Genomic DNA, 21,305 nt, shown 5'->3' on the forward strand with positions numbered 1-21,305 from the left:
ATGTTCAGGGGACTGCAAGCTCAGCACTTTTTCCTGATCATGTTTTTGTATTGCAAAAACAGAAAAGCGAAATGCTGGTGGGGAGGAGAGTTTCCCCTGTCGTGGGGGCCGCTCTAAGCATCTTCCCTGCCGTGGGGGGTCAGGAACGGCATGCTGGCTTTTAATCCTCCCCCTGCTGCCCTCTGATCTGTATTATCACCTTGGCCTGGTGATGGATTGAGCCTTGAGGTAGGAAGACCCTAACACAGCTTCGGGGGGGGGTGGGGGGTAGTGGCTGCTCTCGGCACGGCTCCGGCCAGGGAACATTCTGCAGCCACTTGCGACTGATCCAAACAAGCTGGCAGAATCTGCTCAGTCCTGAGTGACGTTTAATTCTCCTTGCCACAGAAACTCTATGGCTAGATCAGCTTTTTCCATCTTTTTTATTGAACACATAAAAGCATCACAACAGCAATATACAAATCCTTAATAACCCTTCAAACCAAAACACATTTATACATGCAACAGCAGGGATTAAGACAATGAGCAACTTATTGAATAATTAATCATTGAGCTGGAATGTGCGCTATTCACCCTCGGACCCGGGACCTCGCTCACCTTCCGGACGGTGCGTGCCAGGCTGCTCGAGCGTAGCACTGCCAGAGACTCTCAGTCATCCCAGGAATATGCTAATAAAACTCACCAGCTTCTCATTCCCACTGGACTTAAAACAACATAAACTGCTAAAACGCTTATCTGTCATGTCACATACTTATTAAGAAATCCTTAAACTCTTAAAATCATTCTGTGAAAAATGATGGCATCTTCCTCTGAAGTTATATATATGTCAGATGGCTTTAAAGAAAATGATGTGTCTCAAAGAGTCAAGGCGTTGGACCTGCACCTGAAATTCCTTCAGGTTACAGTCCCATCCCTGTGCGAGACCCCCACCCCCCTCAGCCACAAGACGACGTGCTCTGTTCTGGGGGGGGGGTACTGCTGACAGAAAAGCCCCTTCTGTGTGGGTCATTTGTGAAGATAGACGGCGGTCTCAGATTCTGGGAATAAACAGAAAGGGAGGCGTCTGAGTGTGTGTGAGGGCGTGTGTGTGCAAAAATCCCAGGTCAATATGTTGAGTGAAGCACAGCCAGACTAAAGGCCGTGAAGCAGCACTTAGTCAGATCAGGAGGCGATAGTGAGATTAGCCATGAGATTATTGCTCCAGATTTATTCTGTAGTTTTGTGCTGCACGCTCATCCTTGTTGTATCTTTATTCAGTTTCTTTGCCATGATTGTCTTTTGAGTCCATTAGAAATGACTGTCATCTGTCCAGTCACAACACTGAAACATTGATTAACATCAAAAATATACATGATGATACAGCTGAAAGGGACATTATTACACGAGAGAGGAATCACAGGGTTATTCCAACACCTTCCACTTCCTCCGTCTCCTCCGACTCTCTCCGCTCGGAAAGATGGAGTCCGGCTCTCCAGGGCCCGCGAGCACAGACCAGTGCGCCACCCGACGTCGACCTGCGTGGTGGTGCTGCGGCTGGAGCGCTAGAAGAACCACCGGAAAGCCTCGCCCCCGCTCACCGGCGCCCTCTACAGGACACAAACACAGAAGCGAGAGAGGCGTGTGCTGAAACATGAAGATGCTCACATTGTCTGATTATCTACACGGCGGCCATCATCTGCGGTCCCCTTATTATTCATGTATTTCTTTACATAGAATGAAAACAATCTTAACCTTCAGCCATATTGTACCTGCATACACGACAGGGAATCAATGGTTCCGGTTGTCACCAAAAATGACCCATCTGAGGACTGTTTGTATGGTGTGCATCTCCTTAGAGCCAGAACTGGCTTAATGGGCCTCCCACAGAGTGTGGGTCCTTTAAATGAAAGTGGGACCAAACCCACATGATCTGGAATCGGAGTCTGACCCTGCGAGGGCACAGGGTTCGTCTCCCATGCACCTTCTGTGATGTCTGCCTATTTCATTGCTCTTCCATTTTTGCTGCTTCACCCACATCATGAACAACTGGCATTTGAAAACCTCAAAATCTGCATTTGAATTGGGTTAAAGGTACAAAGGACAACGGTATGCGAGAAGAGTTCAATATAAACATCTAAAATGGTGTCAGATTTTAGAAAATGCAAAATTATTAAACCGTTGCGTCCCAAAAGCTGCTACATAGCGCATGAATATCGTGCGCGGATACATACTGTATGAGCCGCCATTTTCATTCTGCACCTTTTATCTCTGACAGAAGGAACAGGGCCAACACTGTCACATAATAACATACGACACATGCCCGCGGCCGTGCTCTCTGTCCCGCATGAGTCCGGCACGCCGCGCCTCACGTACACACCTCTGACATCGGCCAGTCGCCATCAACATAAAAAACAAGCCTCCAGTACCATCTGGAGTACAGGTTTGCAGGGAGCTGAATGTGAGTGTAGAGTTCCTGGATGGGAAGCTGTGAGGAAGCCACCTTGGCAGGCTGTGGAGGATCAAACGGCCAGTGAATGACATGGCACTGGGCCAGCTGAGGCGACATCGGTGCTCTGAACACCTTCATCCATCGTCTTCATTAATTAAGAGCAGCAGGCAGGGCTCACAAGCAACATTTCCTTACAATTAAAGAAAGAGGTGTGACTTTGCATGGTAAAAAGGCCTTGTGAGAATCTCTGAGTGTCAGACACCCAGGGACAGAGCTGCAGAATCCCAAAAGAGGAAATGTAGAGCAGGAGGTTCGCATAAACATGGGGCTCGGAATCAATACTGGTGGCATTGATCCGTCTGAATGGAAGCGTGGCTCAGCACCATCCATAATGCCCACACTGCACTTCAAGGTGGGACAGGAAGCCTGCTGAGACCCACAGGATGAAGTGACCCGGGTACAAAGAGGTAGAAAGTGTGCTGAAACCTGTAGGGTAGATCAACACTAATTATACAGGGACAGAAAGCACACTGAGACCCGTGGGGCAGGAGGTTCCCGTGTATGGAAGGACAGAAAACACACTGAGATCCATAGGGCAGGAGGTTCCCGGTATGGAGGGACAGAAAGCACAATGAGACCCATGGGGCAGAGGGATCCCGGGTATGGAGGGACTGAAAGCACATTGAGATCCATGGGCCAAAAGGATCCCGGGTATGGAGGGACTGAAAACACATTGAGAACCATGGGGCAGAGGGATCCCCGGTATGGAGGGACAGAAAGCACAATGAGACCCATGGGGCAGAGGGATCCCGGGTATGGAGGGACAGAAAGCACATTGAGACCTGTGGGGCAGAGGGATCCCCGGTACGGAGGGACAGAAAGCACAATGAGACCTGTGGGGCAGAGGGATCCCGGGTATGGAGGGACAGAAAACACACTGAGATCCAGAGGGCAGGATGTTCCCGGGTATGGAGGGACAGAAAACACACTGAGATCCATAGGGCAGGAGGTTCCCGGGTATGGAGGGAAAGAAAACACACTGAGATCCATAGGGCAGGAGGTTCCCGGGTATGGTGGGACAGAAAACACACTGAGACCCGTGGGGCAGAGGGATCCCGGGTATGGAGGGACAGAAAGCACAATGAGATCCGTGGGGCAGAGGGATCCCGGGTATGGAGGGACAGAAAGCACAATGAGACCTGTGGGGCAGAGGGAACCCGGGTATGGAGGGACAGAAAGCACATTGAGACCTGTGGGGCAGAGGGATCCCCGGTATGGAGGGACAGAAAGCACATTGAGACCTGTGGGGCAGAGGGATCCACGGTATGGAGGGACAGAAAGCACAATGAGACCTGTGGGGCAGAGGGATCCCCGGTATGGAGGGACAGAAAGCACAATGAGACCTGTGGGGCAGAGGGATCCCGGGTATGGAGGGACTGAAAACACACTGAGATCCGTGGGGCAGAGGGATCCCGGGTATGGAGGAACAGAAAACACACTGAGATCCATAGGGCAGGAGGTTCCCGGGTATGGAGGGACAGAAAACACACTGAGATCCATAGGGCAGGAGGTTCCCGGGTATGGAGGGACAGAAAACACACTGAGACCCGTGGGGCAGAGGGATCCCGGGTATGGAGGGACAGAAAGCACAATGAGATCCGTGGGGCAGAGGGATCCCGGGTATGGAGGGACAGAAAGCACAATGAGACCTGTGGGGCAGAGGGAACCCGGGTATGGAGGGACAGAAAGCACATTGAGACCTGTGGGGCAGAGGGATCCCCGGTATGGAGGGACAGAAAACACACTGAAATCCATAGGGCAGGAGGTTCCTGGGTATGGAGGGACAGAAAGCACATTGAGACCTGTGGGGCAGAGGGATCCCGGGTATGGAGGGACAGAAAACACACTGAGATCCATAGGGCAGGAGGTTCCCGGGTATGGAGGGACAGAAAACACACTGAGATCCATAGGGCAGGAGGTTCCCGGGTATGGAGGGACAGAAAACACACTGAGATCCATAGGGCAGGAGGTTCCCGGATATGGAGGGACAGAAAACACACTGAGACCCGTGGGGCAGAGGGATCCCGGGTATGGAGGGACAGAAAGCACAATGAGAGCCGTGGGGCAGAGGGATCCCAGGGTATGGAGGAACAGAAAGTACAATGAGACCTGTGGGGCAGAGGGAGCCCGGGTATGGAGGGACAGAAAACACACTGAGATCCATAGGGCAGGAGGTTCCCGGGTATGGAGGGACAGAAAACACACTGAGATCCATAGGGCAGGAGGTTCCCAGGTATGGAGGGACAGAAAACACACTGAGACCCGTGGGGCAGAGGGATCCTGGGTATGGAGGGACAGAAAGCACAATGAGACCCAAAGGGCAGAGGGATCTCGGGTATGGAGGGACTGAAAGAAAAGCCATGGGCTCATGAAAGGACTTGTGTGTCCTGTTACAGCTGCAAGGTAAAGCCAGTCTGAACTGTCCTGTCTCATAGCCTGTGCCTGCGTCTGTCTTCTAGCCTGTCCCTCAGTCTCACCCCCCCTGGGGCCCGCTGCCTGGTGTGATGTGGATGATAATGAGCAGTGTCGGGGAGTTGGAATCAATGGCTAATGTCAGGGTGATGGAGCAGAAGAGGCGAAAACAGTCGGCAGCTAAACGCCAAGGGGCTCCACGAGGATCCCAGCCCCCCCCCCCCGCACTCATATTCCCCGATGAAACCCCACACGCATCTTAAATAGCGCCACCGCACCCACAGACGGGGGATAAATTACCCTTTTGAACTCCGCAACCCCGCCACCTCCCTGCCGTTTTTTGGGACACACTATTTCCTCCTTTCATAAAATCTGGAGCCCTCTGTAATTGAGGCAGGATATTGCTGAGAAACGCAAATCTCCCCCCTCCCCAAATGAAGTCTTTGGAACTTTGGCACGTGAAACATGAAAAATGCATCGGGATGGAAAAAGACAGGCTTAAAAATAGCAGAGAGCGCGACTGTGAGCGGCACGGCGACGGGGAGCGTGGCTGGCGTGCTGTCAGGAGACAGAGCGTCCCTCCACGCAGGAAGATAAATCGGCGGCCGGGACGCTGGTCACACGCTCCCGGATGCTCATTATAACGCGGGGCCATGCGTTACCCTGACATGCCCATTATTTATTAACGCTGGACCTGGGAAGCACGCCACCTTCCACAACTGCAATTCTTCCGAGGAAATTCTGACAGCTTTCCAAATAAATAAATAATTTCTAGCCTGACACCAGACTCTCTCTCTCTCTCTCTCGCTCTCCCTCCCTCTCCTCGTTTGCTGGCTCGGTGCCATAGTTACCAATACATTTTGCACCCCCTCGCCGCAGCCCAGCATCATTTCCAATTCACGAGGAGCCGCATTATTTCGGCTTTTGCACGTCTGCGTTTAAACTCGTCTGCGTGTTCATGCCGACGGGACCTCTCTCCGTAAGCAGGAAGTTTACCAACCTTTGTCTGCCACCTCGCCGCACAGTGACAACCATCAGTGAGCATCTTACGCAAAAAGGGGAATTAAAACAAAAAGGAAACAAGCAGACAGGAAGGTGGCGTGGGGCGAGCGGCCCTGACAGGTGACAGCGCCTAACAGACGTGTTACGCCTTTCCAGCCATGTTATTCTGCAGGAGTGCTGGGGAGGGACGGCTCAAGCCTGCAAGGCAGAACAATCAGTCGGGGGGGCTCAGGGGGGTGGGTAGCATTAACAGCGGCTCCATTTACACGCCCCTGCCTGATTGCCTCGACCTCTATTCAGAGGAAAACCTTGCTTTTCACTCTATTATTCAGCTACACACACAAGGACGTCCGCAGTTAGGCGTGTGAGACACGCAGAGCCTGTATGAGGTCGCTGCCCAATCAGAGGACACATATGTGCATATGTGCACACGCATGAACATTACATGTTACTACTCAGCCTGTCTGTCTGTATCTGAGCAGAGAAAACAAATTTATGCCAAAGAAACAAAATGTTGAATGGGAATCACAGAAAGATCACATCTGTCCTCTGGCCACTCAGGATGTCACATAATGGCAAACAGGATGTCAGATGCCCTTCAATGTCAAGTCAGATGCTGACATCAGACTCATATAAGCACACGCTCGCGGGGCCACATTATGCCCTCTCGTGCAGCTAACATCACACTCACACACTTCGCACACGCTCGTGGGGCCACATCAGGCCCTCTCGTGCAGCTAACATCACACTCACACACCACACACACGCTCGTGGGGCCAAATCGTGCCCATTCCTGCAGCTGACGTCACGCTCACACGCTAAGCACATCCTGTATGATTCCCTGCCCAGATGCTCCTGTTATTTCTGAGATTAAATGTGGCCCAAAATGCCGGACCAGCCAGCAGTAAGACTGTACAATTAGGGAATAATATGAGTGAGAGGCACAGGCCTCAAAGATACGCAGACAAGTCCGTTCCTGAGATTCCAAGATTTTGTGTCAATAATTCAATACTCTGGAATATAATAAAGTGCTTGCATAAGAGGACAACAGGAGAAACTGTACATTTTTTATTTCAAAATGCATACTGAGCTACTGCATTGTCACCGCTGGACTGACAACGTGTCATTCGTTTGATCCTGTCCAGTGGCTTTGGCTGCCCTGGTGATACCGGCAGGTCGACCACGGACAGTGAGTGAACCAACCAGCCAGGCTGCAGCATGATCCAGCCGTGCAAACAGACAAATGGAAGGCTCTGCTAGCAAAAGGCCTGCTAATTACATAACATGTATTCATCTGGCCATGAGGTAAAGCTGGGATGCAGAGTGCATGAGGCTACGGACTCAGGATGTCACAAATGTCACGGCAAAGGGGAGGAACCGTGTATCACTGAGAAATATGACCACAAAACTAAAAATATTCTGCAGAATGCTCATAGTATAATTATGCTGGTATTCAAATGTAATTGAGCATTTATACATGAAGTATGCCTATGTATCCATCCATCCAAATGCCTTCTGCAGCAGATGGCACACAGAGCCACGCCACTGTAGGGAATCAAGCGAGCAAAAGGCTTAAGAGATCGAGAGAGATTTAGGCAGTGCCCAGAACTGATAGCTGATTTTCGGAATGGTTACTAAAGATAAGTAAAATAAGGCATCATGCTGTGACTCGCACTGAGCGCTATGACTTGTGCAGGGGCTGTGACTCGCATTGGGTGCTGTGACTCACACTGTGACCTGACGTCGAGACCACAGCAGCACCCCTGTATGGTTAAAGGGCCAATATTTTAATGTCACAAAAATCAATCAAGGGACATTAATCTTCTCTATGGGGTCAGTTGGAGATTTCCCATGTTAGCAAAACATGCAGATTTATTTCTAAGGTTAAAAGAGTTCAATAAAATGTAGATACAAGCTGTAAATGTTTCCTACCCCATGACCTTCCTGGCCTTACAGATTTGCTGTAGCATTGGGAACTTAAGGTGTATGTATTTTTTGAAGACTGTCAAGAACATCTTAAACTGTGGCTGCAATAGACTAATGCAACGAGATTGAGAAGCCTTACACACCATCTGTTACACGTTCCATTTGCTGCTACACACTAAGCTGGCTGTTACACACTGTAGTTGCTGTAATGCACTGCGCTTGCTGTTACGTACTGTGCTTGCTGTTACACACTATGCTTGCTGTTACACACTGCGCTTGCTGTCATACACCATGCTTACTGTTACACACTGCACTTGCTGTTACACACTGCGCTTGCTGTTACACACTGCGCTTGCTGTTACACACTGCGCTTGCTGTTACACACTGCATGAGCAGCACAGGCCTAAGACAGCGGTTAGTAATTGTCCAGGATCTCCCATTCTGCAATGCTGTGTAATTCACTCCCATGAAGAGAAGCAGGCTGCCCTGCCCGCCTCTCCATTCCTTCAGGTCTGCTACTAAGTGACAAGCCGCAATCTCAATTAGCCGTTCGCTCATCTGCTGTGGCATCCTGTAAAACAGGAGGGGGTGTGTACACACGCGCAGGCAGGAAGGGGAGCTGTGATTCACAGGCAGAGCGCAGACGCGTGATGCTACCAGGGGATCTGTCACGGAAATGTTCGCTTCCCCGACCGAAATCTAAAAATTCTCTGAAGCGGGGAAGGCATCGCCAAGCGTCACCCTGGATGATGAGGGAGTCTCTGAGAGGGAGGCAAATGAGGCAACACTCTGCAAGGCCTCCGAAATCAAAATGCAAAGCAGGGCTCACTCAATCCAGAGGGTTCCCTGTCATGTGGCTTGCCGGATCCAGTGGGTTCCCTGTCATGTGTTTAGGGCTTGCCGGATCCAGTGGGTTCCCTGTCATGTGGATCTAAGCTCAGGGGATCCAGTGGGTTCCCTATCACATGGTTCTGGGCTTGCCAGATCCATCAGGTTCCCTGTCATGTTGGTCTGGGTTTGCAGGATCCAGCAGGTTCTGTGTTATGTGGTTGTGCTTGCATGATGAACCTTGAAACATTACATTAAATTAAAGCAAAATTTCAACTGCACATATATACGCAAAGGAAAACAGTGCTGATCTGTCTCCGCCAGTAACAGGCAGATGAACGTGGTGTATGTAAGTGCATATGAGCATGTTATAAAAAATGAAGGATTTCAAGTTACGCAGTGAACCATGAATCCATGCGAATGGTGCTCACAGCAGGGGTGGACATGCCAGTGTACTGCAGTGCGCAGCGTGTAAGACTGGAGGCTCCTGGTCCAGTGGATTCACTGCTATTTAACATACAATTGTCAGAATGCAAAGGCTGAAAGCCATTTAAATACAAGCTCACTTTTCGTAGTTCTATTACATTATCTGCAAAATGTATGATAAGAAAGAACACATCAGAAAGGAATGACAAAAACTGGAAATATGAATATGGATATTTGTTCTGGAATATTTACAGTGAATTCATCCCATTCAGGGCCAACACTGTGCTGAATAAGCAGTTGCGAATATTTGTATCAACTAGGCCCAGCATGGGTAACTCTAATATAGTTAACTTCATTTGTATGGCACAGCTGTTAATTACTTACTGATCCCCTGATAAATATGTGAGTAATTCACCATACAGATAACTAGTCATTGGATAAGTTCTGCAATATGCCAAAATATGTAATGTAAGCAGCGATATTTTAAACTCACAATATTCTCCAATCATAAGAAAGTGAGCAGGTTTGGTTTTGGTAGGAATACAAAGGTAAAATGTGCCTGAACTGGCAATGCAGGCCCGAGGGCAGCCATTTACTTCATACGCCTGACTTCAGGCTCTCCATCAAAAATGTAAAAGCATTTCTGCCGGAGAAGCATCAGATGTTTGACACAAGAATACAGTGAGTGGCAGGCAGCCACATTCAGCGCACAGCAAAACACAGGCCGGGATCACTGACAGCCGCAAAGTACTCTGGTGAAAGACCGCAGTCTGTCTCACGTGGGAAAGATTAAGGAGCGATTGCCTCACGACGTTCAAATGACCTGAATCCTGCTAAAATCCCCAAATAAATGTGAATCAGCTGAAGCCAGAACCCTAACCCCCACGGCGCACTTCACTTCATTGAATCTTCCAGTGCAAACACACACAGACATACACTGACTATCCAACACATTAGCGTGTAGGAAGGCCTGCAAGAGGTCCAAGGAGCTTCTGGAGGGAAGCGACATGCAGACGCAGACACAGAACACATCACCAGAAATGGTGCCCCTTAAAAAAAAATCAGCTGGTGTTCCTGTGATATACTACATAAATACCACATCCTAACATGATGTCATCGGAATTCTACAGCACGTCTTGTGGTACACACTTGTGGTGATACCACAATTGTGTGGTTTGGAAAATATCACGTGTGGTGCTCTTGTGGTAGGCTTGCTCACCCTGCTGGCTCAGACCTTCACAGGGGTGGAGATGGTCTCCCACTCCGTAACAGGAGGCAAAAGTGATGCAGATGGAGAAGGTCTCCCTCCAAGATGGATCCAGTGGTGATGAGACTGCTCCTCTGTACGTTTGTGGTACTAGTTTATTAGAAGTGTTATTTTAATCATGTCATTAAATCTAATCTACAATAATTATTTACTTTGTATATTTCCATGAGCAGTTAGGCAGCTATATCCCAGTGTGGAGGCGTAAGTCACATGGGAAAGGACGCAAGACATTCAATTAAATATCAAATTATATATAATATTGTGACCCCATTTTGCATCATTGGTCATTTTGCTGTGTGTTAAGATACCATAAGAGAAGTAATAAAGAACACAGCATTACCATAGGAATATACCACAGGAATACATTACGAAAATATTAGCCACTGGTTTATCACAGGAATACTCCAAATCTACCACTGGAGTACTACAGAACTTCCCTGTAGTATACTACAGGAACAGCAAGTAATACCATATAAATACCATGAAGCTACCACAGGAATACAGAACATGCATGTAATATACTACAGAAAAAGCAACTAATGCCACAGAAATACCACAAGGTTATCACAGGAATACTAGAAAAATACCACAAACCTATTGTGGTAAAATGTTCCAAAATACCACACAAACCCCAGAGTATCACAGGAACATACTTCAGGAATACCACAGGAATATCTGCAGTACCACAGGCAGAAACACCTCACAAATAAAGCATACTTTGTGTAGTATTCTACGACAGGACCTGTGCGGTAATTACCGTAGGACATTTTTGTAAGGGACTGTGTCAACCATAAATGTGTTCCTTCCTTCCCTCCCTTTGTTCACAGTTCACTCACAGGTCACCATCTGTGAGCAAACTGGACGCTATACGTAGGAGAGGTTTGCTGTCGTACCACTGAGCAAGAAACCCAGACTGAAAGTCATTAACATGTTCAGCAAACCACTGGTGGGGTGGGGGCTGAATCACCCATAATGGGAGCGAGGTCCCTGGCTCTCACGCTACACCAGGAGGGAAAAACTGGAGATGAAGAGCAAAACGGCGAGTCGGCGCTTCATATACGCCCAGGTCCAGGGAATAAAGCGATCAGTGTAAATTGCAGCTGACACAGTGAGCCGGAAAAACGGTGCCCGCTTCGGCGAGTAGCCCGAGGTGCCACACGGGGACTCCGGCGTAATTAAGCGGTTTGTGTGGTGGGATGACAGAACCCTGTTGTCTCAACGGGAACGTGGAGTTGCAATTTAGGTGGAGAACCGTTAGGAGATATTTATTCCGGGTTTGTATTTATTTATGGCTGTTTTCCCATTTTCCTTCTAGGCCCAATCGGATGGGCCTGTTGTTTTTACCACAGCGGGTTCCGGTGAGCCGCATGGCTGTCACTCTAGGTCCCGCAGACGCCCCTCCAGAGAAGCTGTCCATTAGCCGGGCAGAAACCGCCACCTATTCTGAGAGTGTCTAAACAAACACGATAGAGAGCGTGCCGCTCCTGGAGCTGCCTCTCATTAAGCACGCCATCTGACAGGACGGGGCGCCATGTCCGCAGCGACGCCAGCGATCCACACGCCCCGTAAAGTGTCACCCGGCAATCAGCCCCACCAGCATTACAGCTGATTATCGTGCGGATGTGACCCGGTTTGCAGGTGAAGCAGCCCCGTTTCACACTGCAGATGCAAGACTGTCGCGAGGTTACAGGAAACACACCGAACATCGGGAGGGAGAGGGAGGGCGAGGGAGCGACAGCACCTTCTGCTGAAGGTCCTGAGCTCTGGCAGCGGAAAGGCATTGGGAGCCGAACTTAGAGCTACCTGGCTTAGCATGAGAGTCTGGCAGGCAGCCCAATTAGCACTAATGGAATTAACATTAGCAGGTTAGTGAAAAGCCCAGTAGGACTCAACGATTCATTTTGTTGTATGTTTAGCCCCTTTAAACAGCTGGAAAGTAAAAATTACACCAATAGCTTTTAACATTGCTTCAAATGATTTAAGTGTAAAAGCTGACTTGTTCTTTTTCTGGACTAACATAGTTTTCACGCTGTTTTTATCAGTCCTGCATCATAGTCTTTGGAAAGTGTGCACTAGTGATGCTGCACTCTGCATCTGACCTCACCTTACACAACCCACTATTGGGGCAAAACGTGCTGAGAAGGGTCTGTGGATAGACTTCCTCCTCAGCCACCCCGAGGAACCCTGAATAAAACTGCACGTTCACCTGAAGAGCTGCTGAACACGTGTCGGGGCAGGTGTCTCCCTTCGCAGATTTAATCAGGAGGGATACCAGCAGATAGCAGTGAAACACACGGCCAAGCAATTACTGGCGTGAGCGCAAATGAGCCTCGAGGATCTTCACTCTCATCCTCTCATTAAGCTGAAGAATGTCTAAGAGCCGGATCAGTGTCCATCAGCTGCTGCCAAGGGTTCTGAAGCTCCGAGGTGCGTTCGGCATGCACGCCGCCTGATCGCAGACTGTCAGCCTGTCTCTCGCTGACTTAACACTGCCAGTAAAATCTAGTCACACCCCGTGACGAGACGTCACACAGTACATTTCCTGCAGCGTGTCCAGTATGCAAACCTGACAGTGAGAACGTTACACGATTCACAGGGACATTTCCCGCAGCATGTCCAGTATGCAAATCCGATAGTGAGAGCGTTACACTATTCACAGGGACATTTCCCGCAGCATGTCCAGTATGCAAACCTGACAGCGAGAGAGTTACACGATTCACAGGGACATTTCCCGCAGTATGTCTGGTGTGCAAACCCGATAGTGAGAGCGTTACACTATTCACTGGGACATTTCCCGCAGTATGTCTGGTGTGCAAACCCGATAGTGAGAGCGTTACACTATTTACTGGGACATTTCTTGCAGTTTGCCCAGTGTGTAAACCTGACAGTGAGTGCATTACACGATTCACCGGGACATTTCCCACAGCGTGTCCGGTGCGCAAACCCAATAGTGAGAGCGTTACACGATTCACCGGGACATTTTCCGCAGCATGTCTGGCGTGCAAGCCCGACAGGGACAGTGTTACACGATTCACTGGGACCCTTCCCGCGGCGTGTCCGGTGTGCAAACCTGATAGTGAAAGCATTACACAATTCACCAGGACATTTTCGTTGGTTAGTTACTCATGGGCTAAGAGCAGTTTGCCTGACAGGATCCAGGAGCAGGATGAAAACATACAACTGACCTGCTTTTAAGATGAAACCAGTGCCATTAAAATGGCTTTGTGCAGCCCCATTGTTATTGGTTTGTATTTATTCAACATACACAAAGCAAACAAGGAGCCTAATAGAGATATGTGCACACAGCTGTGGGTAGGGGAGGGGGGATACGTGCCTTTCACAGTGCTCCAGAGACCAGTGATCTTGTTTTCTACTACCAGTTCTTGGGTTCCAAAAAAATTATTAATTAGCGTCTACCGTACACTGACTATGTCAGCCCTTGTTCCACCTGTCGCCTTCCCCAAAATCCTGTCCCACCTGCCCAGTCCTGTTCCCCACCCCTCTACAGCCCAATAAAAAACTATGATTCTAAGGTCTATAAGAAGCTGACAACCCACCAGCATCCATAAGCAGACATAGTAATGGCCAGGCAGGAGTGGGGACCGGGTGCTCAAAGGTAAATGGTCTTCTAAACAAATTATTATGACAGCAGAATAGACTAAACTTTTATTTTACTAACAAAATGCTGAGGAAAAAAACACATGAAATGGTGAATACGAAACAGAGTAAACTAGGGATTAAACAAGGTTTAAGACATGACATCAAACGGGAACCTCCTCATTATTTCCAGAAAGACGCTCATTACCAGCCCACAGCGTCACTGGACGGTCTGCGCGAGCGACCTTTTCATCATACCAGTAGCGATCGATGACACGGTTACAAACCACTGAGCTGGTCGTCACTATCTCTACTTTTGCAACAAGAGGCACAATGTAATTATATAATTGGTAATTGCGTAATTACATTTTGTTTGTATTTTTAAATGAGCTTCCCACTGGTAGTGATGACTTTCATAGGTGGTGCCCACAGCCTCGCTCGTCATTCAGGAGGCCGTGCTGCTGTCACACTAAAATCATTCCTGCCCCAGACTGTAAAATACAGCTTCAGATCCTGAGATCCTGAGAAAATGAGGGTGTTACATAGCATGAGAAGCTATCCCTTCCTCTATTGCAGAAGACATGCTGAAAAATATTAGAGAGCAAAAGTGTATATATTTATAGGTGTTCGAGGGCAGGCAGCTCTGAGGGTGGACAGTATCAAGACCAGAAAGTACCAAACCTGGGAAGTACTGAGTCCGGGCAGTACTGAGAGTAGGCAATCTCCAGCCCAGAAAGTACTGAGTCTGAGCAGTACTGAGAGCAGGCAGCTCTGAGGGTGGGCAGTATCAAGACCAAAAAGTACCAAACCTGGGAAGTACCGAGAGCAGGCAGTATCGAGACTAGAAAGTACCAAACCTGGGAAGTACTGAGTCCGGGCAGTACTGAGAGCAGGCAGCTCTGAGGGTGGGCAGTATCAAGACCAGAAAGTACCAAACCTGGGAAGTACCGATAGCAGGCAGCTCTGAGGGTGGGCAGTATCGAGACTAGAAAGTACCAAACCTGGGAAGTACTGAGTCCGGGCAGTACTGAGAGCAGGCAGCTCTGAGGGTGGGCAGTATCAAGACTAGAAAGTACCAAACCTGGGAAGTAATGAGTCCGGGAAGTACTGAGAGCAGGCAGCTCTGAGGGTGGGCAGTATCAAGACTAGAAAGTACCAAACCAGGGAAGTACTGAGTCCGGGCAGTACCGAGAGCAGGCAGTATCAAGACTAGAAAGTACCAAACCTGGGAAGTAATGAGTCCGGGCAGTATCGAGGCCAGAAAGTACCAAGCCTGCGCAGCACCAAGAGCAGGCAGTGTCGAGAACAGAAAGTACTGGGTCCGATCAGTACCGCGAGCAGTTAGCAACGAGACCAGAAAGCACTGGGAAGAGGAAATTACCAAGAACAGGCCTCTGACTAAGAATAGGCAGAACTGAGACCAAAAGCACCAACAGTAAGAGATACCAAGAGCAGAAAGTGCCGGAAGCAGGAAGTACTGAGACCAGGCAGTACGAAGACCAGGAAGTACCGACACCAGACATTAACAAGTGTAAGAATCACTGAGTCCAGGTAGTACTGAATCCAGGCAGTACTGAGACATGCAGTATCAATACCAAAAGCACCAAGACCGGGAAGTACTGAGAGCAAGCAGTAATAAGACCAGGAAGCAATGGGATCAGAAAGTACTGAGAGTAGGCAGCACCATGAGCAAGCAGTACTGAGAATGGGCAGCACTGATGCTGGGGAGTACTGAGATTAGGATGTATCTAGACCTAGCGGTGACCTGGACCAAGCAGTACAAAGACAGAAATAAGATAATACTGAAACTAAGAACTGATAATGGGCAAGTCCAAGACTGGGCTGTACCAAGGCCAAATGGTAGTAGGGGGACCAAATGACACAGTACCAAGATCAAGCAGGAGTGGGACCAGGAAGCACCAGGACGAAGCAGCATTGAGACCCGGAAGTACCAACACTGGGCAGCACAGAGACCGGGAAGCCCTCTGATGTCCTGCATTAGCAAACCAAATTAAATGGGCATTAGAGTAAATCGGCTCTCTGATTTCAGGGGTGTGAGTAAAACTGTGATTTGCATTTTCCACTGCGGCTTAAGACATAATTAGTTCAGGGTGATTCCCAAGTGGAAACACTGACAGGCAAATGTGCCTGAGTGCCAGGGTCTTATCACTACCCCCAAGGCAGAAAGTATGTATCACAGCACGCACAGTGAAGCGGCATGCTGTGTGTGTCTGTGTCTGTGTGTGTGTGTGTGTGTGTGTGTGTGTGTGCGCCACGCTGTGCGCCGGGCGGGAATCCTAATGAGGCTGGATATACCCCCTAGGATCCGCAGGTGAACACACACCAGCCAAAGTCAGAGTTTGCTACTCGTGCAGGACAGACAGAGAATGTAGAGCCTTTGTAGATTTTATCATCACGTCCACACAAGGCAAGCAGGGGGTCTCTGTATGGGGATGACCCTGGCAGGGAGCGGCTGCAAAGTCAGAAAGCTGTGATGGGCAGATCGCCACGGATACCGAGAGCACTATCAAGAGAAAGGTGCCACACTTACTCTGGTAAATTGCCCACTTCCATTTAAGGATTAATACCACAATAAGAACCCACCCAGCTGCATTTCTATAAAGGCTTCTGGTAAATAAACTTGCAGCTTGAATGAGGGAGAAGTGGTTTTCATCTGTAAGTAAGACTGTTGGCAACCTCAGCCATTACAGACAGTTTAAAGCTTGTTTATCGATTTTGTAAGATGCTGATAAGTGGCTCTGATACCGACCTGAATGCAAGAACCCATTAAAATATTGACATATTTATTAGAAACCATTACATTTCCAGACAAATGGCAAAAAGAACATGTACCTGCATAGCTTTAGGTGTTCGTTAATATGAGGGAACATGTCTTAGGTACTAGGGCCATTGAAACCAGCAGGGGCACTGCTGAGCTGTCCTGCACCCGGCTGGGGACATTACTCTCCGGTCTGTCCTAGGAATTGATATCCTTCAAACTATCTTGGTGTGACCAGATATGCATTTCAGATCTACTCTGGTGTTACTTCATTTCACACTTTGAAAGGAAAATTTGTACTTCATGTATGAATCGGTTTTACATGGTGACACAGAAAATCACCGTCAGATGTCCAACTGATACCAGACACATACAGTCATGTTTACAGAGATCTTATCATTAATTAACCAGAATTATTTTGGATTCGCTCTGCTCATAAACAAAACAACTGTACATTAAGGAGTCTCTAGAGACATCCACTGACCTTTGAACTAAAGAAACTAAAAAAACCTTCTACCAAAGGCGAAAAAGACATATTAACTCTCTTTAGCGCAGGCTCAAATTAGTTAATTAGTGGTTTATATCTAAAGTGGTCAAATGCAACACAATTCAATTAACAGCATATCAAAATCCTCTTGGTGTAGGGACATGTAAATTAATCGTTTTACAAACATAATTAAGTCACGCAGTCTGATGTCCAGTTTTCATTGTATGATACCTAAAAAAACTTCAAAAAAACAACAACAACAACAACAACAACTCTCCCTCTTCCCCTCTGCCTGATTTCAGCATTTATGTTGCTCAGTGATAAACACTGAGAGTGAATTTAAACGAATGAGCGCGGGGGGAGACTGGGCCCTAGAGACGGCAGCCAGCCAGCGCCACTGAGGGCCAATGGCCAATTAATCGGTCCCAAAGCCCTGGTCTGCTGACCGCGGGGCGCCGCGTGTGCGTGCGCACAACCCTGCCCCCCCCGCAGGAACATGCGTGGGATATTGATTCGCCCGTCCACAGCCAGTTTACATAATTGGCTAAAATGGGTGAGCGAGCGCAGAGAGGCATCAGTGCTGCTGAAAAGCATTTCCCAGCTCAGCTTGGAGCGGCGCCAGGCCCAGGGCCGCTCGGACGCCTTCCAGCACCAGCCTGACTGGCAGCAATTAGGGGCGTCTGAGCCAAGCTCAGCTTGTGCTCCGCGCAAACGCCCCTAATTACCGCCAATTAGGCCAGGCGGGCAGGCAGATTTCAGAAGGCAAGCGTGCTCTGGTACCGGGGCTGGGCGTGGATGCGGCAGCGAGGGCTTAAACGTGGCTAAATAAAAGGTTAACGCTCTGTGTGACACGAAAGGCTGCACGGCTCACCTCCAGCGACGCGCCGGGCTTCTTCTTCAGCTCCTCGCATTTCCTGAACTTGCAGATCTGGTGGCCGGTTTTGCGATTCCGACAGCTGCTGCACACCCCGCAGTTGATCAGCCGCCTGCAGGGGGCGCACACCCCGCACCTTTTCCTCTTCTTCTTGGCCGGGTTGCCGCTGGACGCCGAGGAATTATTCTGCGGGCAGTCTGCCAGATTGGCAATTTGAAACGCACTGTCTGTAACGGCGGCCGAGGCTGCGGGGGAGTGAAGGGCTGTCATGACGATGACCCCGGGAGGTAATGAGATGCCCCCTAAAGCCGGGATGGTGGAAAAAGTTCCGACGCGTTCTGGGAGATTCATTATCTCCGCTTCAGCTGCTGTGCCGCATTTCAGCTTGTTCATGCATTCCCCCGCTAAAGGTCTGCAGTGTTCAGGGGATAAGGTGGAGAGGAAATTATTATTTGCCATTTGCAACGTCTCTGGCGGCACGCCAACCTTCTCGCCCCTCTGGGACTCATTTCTCTGCATGCTGGTCCTATTAGGGTTGATTGCTGCTGACTTTCTTCCCCAGAGCATGGCGTTATCGCAGTTCCAGGGGGACACGCCGATTCGGGCGCTGGGGAAAATTGGCGTGGTTATGCGAGCAATCTTCGCAGTCTGTGGAAATGCCCCGTTCGTTTTGTAGAAGTTTGCGAAGGACCGGTAGCGTTCCATCTCTGCATTATAATCCAAAACTGTGTTTAATCCACTCGAGTCCAACTGAAGATTATCCTTCTGTAAGAGTGACAAGTCAATGTTTTGTCCGCTCTCGACACAGAGAGCGCTGTTTATATTCGACATGGCCGTAGTTTACTGGAGGTTTGACAAGAAATCTGCAGTGCGAGGGTTGAATTCACCTTCGTCAAGCTGTACTGGGTTACAAACAGCTCTTCACCGTGCTGGCCATCGTCTCTGGAACAAGAGACACCAATATTTACATGTGACACGACACCCCTTCATTATGAAACTCTGCTGAGAGCAGCCTGGGAGTCCCAAATGCCCCCCTTGTTATTTAATGACTGCCTTAACTGATATATTTGAAGTCGATTATTTAAGCGGTATGTCGGTCTTAAGCTCACCCAAAACAAGGCCAGGGATGAAAAGAGGAGCCAGGTTTCATGATTCTAAGATCAGTAGCTGAACCTACAGAACATCTAAAGCTGTCACAGTGCCTGAGCACCAGACAGTCAATAAGCTTTCATTTTATGCAATATTACAAAAAGTGCGCGGAGCATTAAACGTGCTTTTAAGGAAGCTCAGGATGAAACCCTCGGTAAATATTTCGTTAATTTTTCTCATGGCATACAGACATATGTTTTCTGGATAGCCCACGTAAAGCACTATAACAAACTGTTCTTTTGATCCACGTTAAACACCTGGACTAGACAAAGACACACTGAGATCTAGGTGAGGGGTCATATTTTTGGGCCACTGAGCAGCCCTGGCGATTCTCTGAGGAGAACCTCTGCTTCCAGGTCACAGCAGTTACCCAGGGACTCCAAGATGGCCACTGCGGGCAGATTTCAGCCTGACCAAGCCGGAGCCAAACACTCGACAACTGTTGTGTCAGCTGCCTGACGGGACTCCATTTCCTCCTGCTAGCCTGCCTGGGTTTTGTTTCCCTAGATAAAAGGCTATTAGACATGTAGCCTGTGTTGGTGCTTTGCTTTTAATCAGCACACCTGATACGCGCGGCACGCGCACCCTCGCTCTGCAGATAACAAAGGGGCAGCGGCACAGCCTCCAAATGATGGGGCCTCCTCAGGCGGGAATAAATATATTACCGGCTGTAAAAAGATGATCTGCGCTCAGTTTAATGTGCTCCATCTCCCCAGACGTTTTTTAATGGTTCGGATTATAAGCACACTGAAATGTCTCACCTTAAGGCGTCGAGAAATGTCATCAGTCATCGGTCCTTTAGTTTTAGAGTGAAACTTTTCAAGACGCAGTATGTGATAGAGCACTTTGGATGTTTTCTGCATTAATTGCCACTGTGCAAAACATGCATACAATATATCCTAAATAAAAAAAAATATCATGCAATATCCGACATTTAAATGATACCGATGAATGAAAAATGCACAAGAATACCCACGGCTCACCCTCCGTATTTTTAAGTATTAGATATACATTTATTTTATATATAATTAAAAGGCAAAGGCGACTCGGATAGGTTACAATAATTAAATTATGAAGAAAGTTTAATGCAAAAGAGAAGGATCCATAAAAGAGGCTAAGAAAAACACACGTTAAGTAAGGTACCGTTACAACCGGATCCGAGGTGCCGTTAATTACCAGCGGTCCGGTCCGCCGGAGACCCTCGGATCAAAGGTCATAAGGGAGATATCCGAAGTGGGGACCGATACCGGGGTAAGAGACCCGGAGGGATCAGCCGGTCGAGTGTAGTGGCGGGGGAAAACGGAGCATCACCTACCGGATTCCCGATGAAAGAAGACGATCCAGACGCTAGCAGACTGCCAGCACGGAGCGGCGCATCAGCGCAAGACGAGCTGGACCGGAGACTGGACCGGGGGCTGGGTGGGCTGAACAGGAGGCTGGCCGCTTCAAAACAAAAGGCGCATCGCACCGGCTCCGGCGGAAAGGGCTACAGCGCCGTGCCAGACGCCGTGCTGCCTGCTGCGGGTCCCCCAGTCGACGTGTGTGGCTGTCGGTGCCGGAGCGGAGATGCGGACACCTACTGCTCGCTGGCTGGAAGTGACTGGAGCAGCCGGTGGGGGTGGCCGGGCTCTCCGCGACTTAACCTTTTCTTTCCTTCTCGCCTTTTTTTTTTGTTCCCCAGCGCATACGGCGGGGTTTAAAACGCGTGAAAATGCGATTATACGAGCCGTAAGCAGTATTTTGCGGCTCGTTTGAAACTTGCCAAATTAATTACCATCCAGGCGGACAGTGATGAAATACACCGGGCAGGGTTGTGTTTACATGTTTATTCACGATTTATATATTCAAGGCAGGATAATTATTTTAGGAAGCAGGGGAATAGGGTGATCCGAATATATTATTTAGCTCTCGCAATATGCATGCGAATAAAAATGATTGTATTATTAAAAAAAACGGATACGTATAAAACCTAAAATATATAACATAGGTACACAGCTACGGTATTGCTGATTAAGCTATAATAATTGTACGTGAATAGAAAACGGTTTTATTAGGGCGTTGTGTTGGTTA

At 48.8% G+C, this 21,305-nt stretch overlaps 1 protein-coding gene across 2 annotated transcripts; it reads right to left on the reverse strand.

The window, feature by feature from the left end:
• Positions 1–403: 403 nt before the first annotated feature.
• LOC111854007 (CXXC-type zinc finger protein 4-like) lies at positions 404–20,885 on the reverse strand. 2 transcript variants are annotated; one of them, XR_011981833.1, is made up of 4 exons: positions 20,551–20,885; positions 18,084–19,028; positions 1,414–1,586; positions 404–1,037 (listed from the first exon to the last, which is right to left on the reverse strand). XR_011981833.1 is itself a non-coding variant. In XM_072697790.1 (3 exons), exons 2-3 carry the CDS (start codon positions 18,915–18,917, stop codon positions 1,542–1,544), a joined length of 879 nt encoding a protein of 292 aa, XP_072553891.1. In that variant the 5' UTR covers positions 18,918–19,028; positions 20,551–20,885; the 3' UTR covers positions 404–1,541. The 2 variants fall into 2 exon arrangements, 1 of the variants encoding a protein (XP_072553891.1); XM_072697790.1 differs by having other exon boundaries at positions 404–1,586.
• Between the last annotated feature and the right edge of the window lie 420 nt (positions 20,886–21,305).

Source organism: Paramormyrops kingsleyae, chromosome 12 (genome assembly GCF_048594095.1).
Source record: "Paramormyrops kingsleyae isolate MSU_618 chromosome 12, PKINGS_0.4, whole genome shotgun sequence".
Classification (NCBI taxonomy): Eukaryota; Metazoa; Chordata; class Actinopteri; order Osteoglossiformes; family Mormyridae; genus Paramormyrops; species Paramormyrops kingsleyae.